The 6057-nt window shown below is 42.1% G+C and overlaps 1 protein-coding gene across 1 annotated transcript; it reads left to right on the top strand.

Annotated features, from left to right (window-relative positions):
• Nucleotides 1–474: 474 nt before the first annotated feature.
• On the top strand, nucleotides 475–5724 carry viml (vimentin like). The gene is made up of 8 exons (XM_062987321.1): nucleotides 475–696; nucleotides 748–1022; nucleotides 1677–1737; nucleotides 2193–2288; nucleotides 2362–2523; nucleotides 3490–3615; nucleotides 4293–4513; nucleotides 4948–5724. The coding sequence occupies exons 1-8, from the start codon at nucleotides 475–477 to the stop codon at nucleotides 4982–4984; spliced, it is 1200 nt and encodes a 399-aa protein (XP_062843391.1). The 3' UTR covers nucleotides 4985–5724.
• The last annotated feature ends 333 nt before the right edge of the window (nucleotides 5725–6057 follow it).

The raw sequence follows: 6057 nt of genomic DNA, 5'->3' as shown, positions 1-6057 counted from the left end.
TGTCTGCGTGGGTTTCCTCCAGTAGCTCCGGTTTCCTCCCACAGTCCAAAGACACACAAGTGAGGTGAATTGGAGACATTAAATTGTCCATGACCATGAATGACGTTAAAATCCTGATAAACTTTGTCCACTACCTTTTTATTTTTGTATTATTTATATTTATATTTTTTAATATATGTATAAATACTTTTATGTCTGTATTCTTGAAAGCTGCTGTAAAGTGTAAACTAGTTTCCCCCGTGGGATAATAAAAGGCTATCTTAACTTATCTTATCTTAATAAATAAACAAACAACGCAAACACCTTAAAATGCCTTTACAGGTGTGTAAACCTTTGAATGAACCTGTGCAGTGGGTGTATTTATTGAACTGGCACCTAAACAAGAGGAAATTTGCATCCTGTGCGGGTTCTAAACAAAACTGCGCGCTTGCAGGTATTTGCTGCATCTTTGCCGTTGATCCAGCTTGACGCATCATGTCGACCATCTCCTCCACCACCATCTCTTCCTACAGAAAGCGTTTCGGTAGCGAACGGAACGCCGGCAGATCCTCCAACCGCCACTCGAGTCCTGTCGGTAACCGCGTGCAGTTCAGCGCACCTGCGGCTCTCTACCCATCCAGCAAGAGCGCGCGGGTTTACGGTGTGGCGCAGACCGGGTGCGCAAGCTTAGATGTCCCCCTGACCGAGCCCGTTAATGTGAAGTTTAATGCGGCCGGTAAGAGCAAACTGTGGAGAGCGATTGCGGAGGCGGAGTGTGTGGAGCTCGACGCGTTTAAAGTCGCGCGCTCAGGTGAGAAGGCGCAGGCGCAGTCCCTGAACGACCGGCTCGTGGAGCAGCAGAACAAGGCGCTGCGCGCGGAGCTGGAACACTGGCGGGGGAAAAGCAGCTCGCGCCTTCATGACCTGCACAAGCACGAGCTGAACGAGCTCCGGCGGCGCGTGGACCAGCTTACCAATGAGAAAGCGCGCGCGGAGGTGCACCGGGACAACCTGCTCGTGGACATGGAGCGCGTCCGCGGCAAGTAAGTCTTGTGGCATGACCTCCTCACTGCGTATTTATAATTGCTTACGGTCGGTGACTTCTCTGTGCCCATATTAAAAGGGCTACTTTGCACGTTATGCCAAGTTCAGGGAGAAAAATGATTTATTGTCATTGTATGCTGACAGTAAATGTGTCTAAATGGTCTAATCAGGTCTGTTGTTGACGCTGTCCACAGTCAAGCAAGCTTCACAATGCCTGCTTCTAATTCATAAGAGAATTTTAGTAGTTCTAATCTAGCTGTCCATGTATGTGCCAAATTAATTCATAATCCTCAGCAATGTTATCTTAATGTCTGCGTTGGGGTGGTGGTCAATACTTCTGCAGTGTACTGGTGTCCTGTCCAATTTATATAGCTGGACCCACAGTGACCCTGACCAGACTACAACAGTAGTAAATTGTTTACATTTTCAGCATTTAGCTGACACCTTTTATTCAAAGCGACTTACAGTACTTTAACAGTCTAAGCAATTAAGGAGTTAAGAGCTTTGCTCAAGGGCCCAACAGCAGCAACCTGGCATTGGTGGGGTTTGAACCAGCAACCTTTTCATTACTAGTCCAGTAGCTTAAACACAAGGCTACAACAGCACAATCTACTTGATTCCTGTCTAATCTTTTCTCCTGTTTGATTTGCTAGGCTGCAGGAGGAGGTTCTCCACAGAGAAAAAGCCGAGAGCAACATGCAGAGCTTCCGACAGGTACTTTTAAAGGCTCCTACGTCTCCACACTAAACCTGATGTATTATTCAGTCATTAATTTAATTTTCCAGAGTCCAGTATTGCTGGTGGGTCCAGTATTGCTATTTATGTAATGGAAAACATCAACAAGCATCATTTGCAGTAATGCAGACTTGCAAAATGTTTTGGTATCAAATGGCATATTGTCATGGAATCAAACATGATACCTTTTTATCAGATGAACACACTGAGCAAAATAACCACAATAACAACTATGCACAACAAACATTTATGTGAGAATATAAGATAAAATCTGCGGTGTGTTTTGCACATGTTAGTGGAATAATGACTTAGCATTAAAAATAAGGTAAGGTGAACAAACAAGGTCATCGTTTGAGTGGGCCACCCAGCATGGGCACTAGTGCATGTTTGATTAAATTTATGACACATATTAATCTATCTGTATGACGCTGTAGGATGTGGATAACACCGCTTTGACTCGGGTAAACCTGGAAAGGAAGGTGGAGACCTTGCAGGAGGAAATGGCCCTTCTGAAGAAGCTTCATGCTGAGGTGAAGTGATCTAAATGCTGCCTCACACATCTCTGGTCCTATCTTAGATTCATTTCTCTCCCCCTGTCTGTAGGAGATGGCCGAGCTGCAGGCACAGGTCAGGCAGCAGCAGATGCTCGTGAATTTGGACATGACCAAACCTGACCTAACTTCAGCTCTGAGAGAAGTGCGGCTGCAGTACGAGAATCTTTCCACCAAGAACATCCACAAGTCTGAGGAGTGGTACAAGTCTAAGGTACTGATCATGTGACCGGGTGTCCATCGTGGCATGGTGGCACTAATCTCTTCCATCTTTCCATGATGATGGAAAACTGTTAGTTAAAAATCAACACATATTTTGAAATCTCACACTTAGACTAATGTTCTTGTTAGTTTTTTATATGCTGTATAAGCCTCAGGTTAAGAAAGAAATAGCGATTAGCTTTGTGTCTTGAACGAAGCATGTGCCAGCCAAGCTGGTAGTTATTTATTTATTTATTTTTAGGATTTTAACGTCATATTTACACACTTTGCTTACATTCATGACTGGATCGGTAATTACTGGTTACACAAGATTCAGCAGTTCAAGTTTTTTTGTACCTCCACTCCACCTCACTTGCACGTTTTTGTACTGTGGGAGGAAACCGGAGCTCCCAGAGGAAACCCACACAGACACGGGGAGAACATCCACACAGAACTCCACACAGAAAGGACCAGGACCGCTCCACATGGGGATCGAACCCAGGACCTTCTTGCTGTGAGGCGTGCCTCCCCCAAGCTGGTAGTAGTTGTGCAATATGGAGACTAAGCTAATGACTGGCAATAGGGCAGTGGTAGCTCAGCGGTTAAGGTACAGTAGTAATCAGAAGGATGTATATGGTTGCAATTGTAAGATGCATTTGGATTAATGCAAATTAACAAGAAATTAATTGAGAGAAAATGGATTTTGACTCTAAATTTTGACATTAGCACTTAGTATTAATGTTAAAAACAACCCCTCAAACACTCATGTTACGACTGACTGAATTTAAAGCTTGATGTATGAGATGCTAATATAGACAGCGTCAGTTTTTTTGTTATTACTTTGTTTTTGGTAACTTCTTTGGTTTATTTTGTTATCTAATGCTGAACCTGGTTACTCTTTTATTGTAAAATTCCCCTGAATTAGTTTTTTCTCTTGCTGTCTTAGCTTGTGTCTTAGCTTGTGGACGTGTGTTTACAGTTCACAGAACTAGCAGAGGCTGCTAAGATCAACGATGAAGCCCAGCAAACGGCTCGGAAGGAGGCTAGTGAGTACCGGCGCCAGGTTCAGGCTCTGACCTGTGAGATGGACGCCCTCAAGGGGAGAGTAAGTGAAGTGCATGTTACACACCAAACACGGTTTAGGGTTTACAACGATGCAGCCAAAACACACTTGTAATCTAATCTGGTCAGCGGCATTTCAGTTGCATGGTCTTCTAATATGCTAGTCTTCTCTAAATTAATTGACTAGAATTACACTATATGGCCAAAAGTATTTGGACACCTGACCATGAGCTTGTAGTACATCCACTCTGTGTGATCTTTGGGGGAATTTGTGCCTATACAGTCAAAAGACGATAGCATTTGTATGGCTGGGCACTGATAATGGTCAAGAAAGCCTCAGTTGATGTTCCAGTTCATTCCACCTGTCCGAAGTTTCTTTAAACCGAGATTTTCTTCATGTTTTTATAGACCTCACTTTGTGCACAGAGGTACAGGCCTTCCCTAAACTGTTGGCAGCATATACTTTCCTGTATGTAATTGATTGATTACACCTGTTAGCAACTGTTGTGGCTGAAACTCATTGATTCAAAAATTAGAAAGGGTGTAGTGTACATGGTCAATGCAACTGTGACAAAGTCTGTCAAGACCAGAGGCTTAAAGGACATTGATGTCAAATCCATAAGAAACTACTTCCTTTTCTCACAGTCCCCAAACATAATCATTGTATTGAATAGTTTGTTAATAGTGTGTGTGTGTGTGTGTGTGTGTGTGTGTGTACAGAACGAGTCTCTGGAGCGACAGATCAGAGAGATGGAGGAGAACTTTGCTGTGGCATCTTCAGGGTATCAGGGGACCATACGCTGTCTGGAGGAGGAAATCCGCAGCATGAAGGATGAGATGGCACAGCACCTGAGAGAGTACCAGGAGCTGCTCGGCATCAAGATGGCACTGGACATCGAGGTTGCCACCTACAGGAAACTGCTGGAAGGGGATGAGAGCAGGTAAGTAAAGTGTCCTGTGACTGACAATTGAGCCCATTACTGAGAATTAATTTTATTTTAATTAATTTTTGTAGAACACATTCAGTCTGCTTGTATATCATCAAGCAGAAGTTAATTAAAGCTATTATTCCTGTGGTATTAAAATAGAGTGACTTCTACGTGATCAGGCACACCTGACAGCCTTGTATTTGTTTCATAGCAATGGTATAAACTATATTAACCCCATTTCTACATACGTCACCTCCTTAGTAAGTGCATGTTTATTTAAAATAAAGAAAATAATTAATGTATAAATCTCGTAAATGATGAGACTAAAATAACATAAAAAGATGTTTGCAGGTTTTACTGCTACCTCATACTGTACCTTTCACAAACAGTGATACACAAAGATCGACACACAGAGTACAGCCTTGTTAACTCAGCTTCGTTTACAGGAAATTAATGTCTCAGAAAAATGAAGACGTGAAGTGACCTGCGTCATTCCCAGTCGGATTCACACCTCGGCCAAACTCGCCCAGCAACACACAGAACCAACAACACCATCCATCCCCACGAGACCTACAGATATAGCTGCTGCCCCTCGATGGACATCTTTCCATAGTCTTTTCCGCCATGTTAATGACATACACTGCCTTTAAAAAGTATTCAGACCTCTGTAGTGGTTTGTACCTTAGTGCAATTGTGCAAATGAGCAAATGAGTCACGAGATAAAACAAGAGGTTTTTTTCATTGAAACTTTTGGATTTTTTGTTGTACTATTAAAGTTAAGAAGGGCTGCTTTACTTATTTAATATTAGAGAGTTTTAAATACTAGTGAACTATTAATGATATGAATATAGACAAATGCAAATACTTTGATAACTTGGGCTTTGATTACTTGATGTTTATGAATGATAAATACATAATCACTTACTACTTGGAAACTGTAAATATGCTTAGGGCATTATTACCAGTAGTCATATTCCAATATTGAAAAAATACTGCTACAGTAGAATTTTACAGGATGTGTATGGGGTGTACGTGATAAGTGAGTCAATTGCATTGTATGCAAAAACCCAGTTTTAGAAGAAATCTATGTTAACAATGGGACCTTCCACTGTTCTACAAGGTCACCAAAGAGAATATATAAGGGTGTTTATTTTTTCCTGTGTTATCGCATCTCTGTGTGATCCTTTTCTGCAGACAAGATTAAAACTCTTTTCTACTCACAATCCTCTCTGTGTCTCTGAGGTATTTCATTAAGGGTTTTTTTCCACCACAATCCTCAAATGTAAAGATTTATATCGCCAAACAACACTCAGAACTAGACAGTAAAACGTGGGTCATGAAGAACCTTGACTTCGACCTTTGGTGCTGGTAAAGACTTTTTGTGTTCACTAATTACAATACAGACAGTAAAAGCAGCTCCGTCAGTCTAAAATCAGGTTGTTTTTGTTAAACCTGAACGGTTGATGCTGTTTGCTTGAAGTTCATTAGCATGTGGGCTCGGTGTTCTGTTTTGTTTGTGCCAGCTGTGAGGAATCGGGACTCCCCCGACACCAGCA

Source organism: Trichomycterus rosablanca, chromosome 25 (assembly GCF_030014385.1).
Source record: "Trichomycterus rosablanca isolate fTriRos1 chromosome 25, fTriRos1.hap1, whole genome shotgun sequence".
NCBI lineage: Eukaryota > Metazoa > Chordata > Actinopteri > Siluriformes > Trichomycteridae > Trichomycterus > Trichomycterus rosablanca.
Note: the sequence above shows the minus strand (reverse complement) of the source record. Positions and strands in the feature narration are given on the sequence as shown.

Bases quoted from the DNA above. Each gene is read 5' to 3' on its own strand.
- viml (XM_062987321.1), top strand. From the start codon at position 475: ATGTCGACCATCTCCTCCACCACCATCTCTTCCTACAGAAAGCGTTTC. The intron at 1,738-2,192 runs GTACTTTTAAAG...ATGACGCTGTAG, and splicing joins ACATGCAGAGCTTCCGACAG to GATGTGGATAACACCGCTTT. The intron at 2,524-3,489 runs GTACTGATCATG...GTGTGTTTACAG, and splicing joins AGGAGTGGTACAAGTCTAAG to TTCACAGAACTAGCAGAGGC.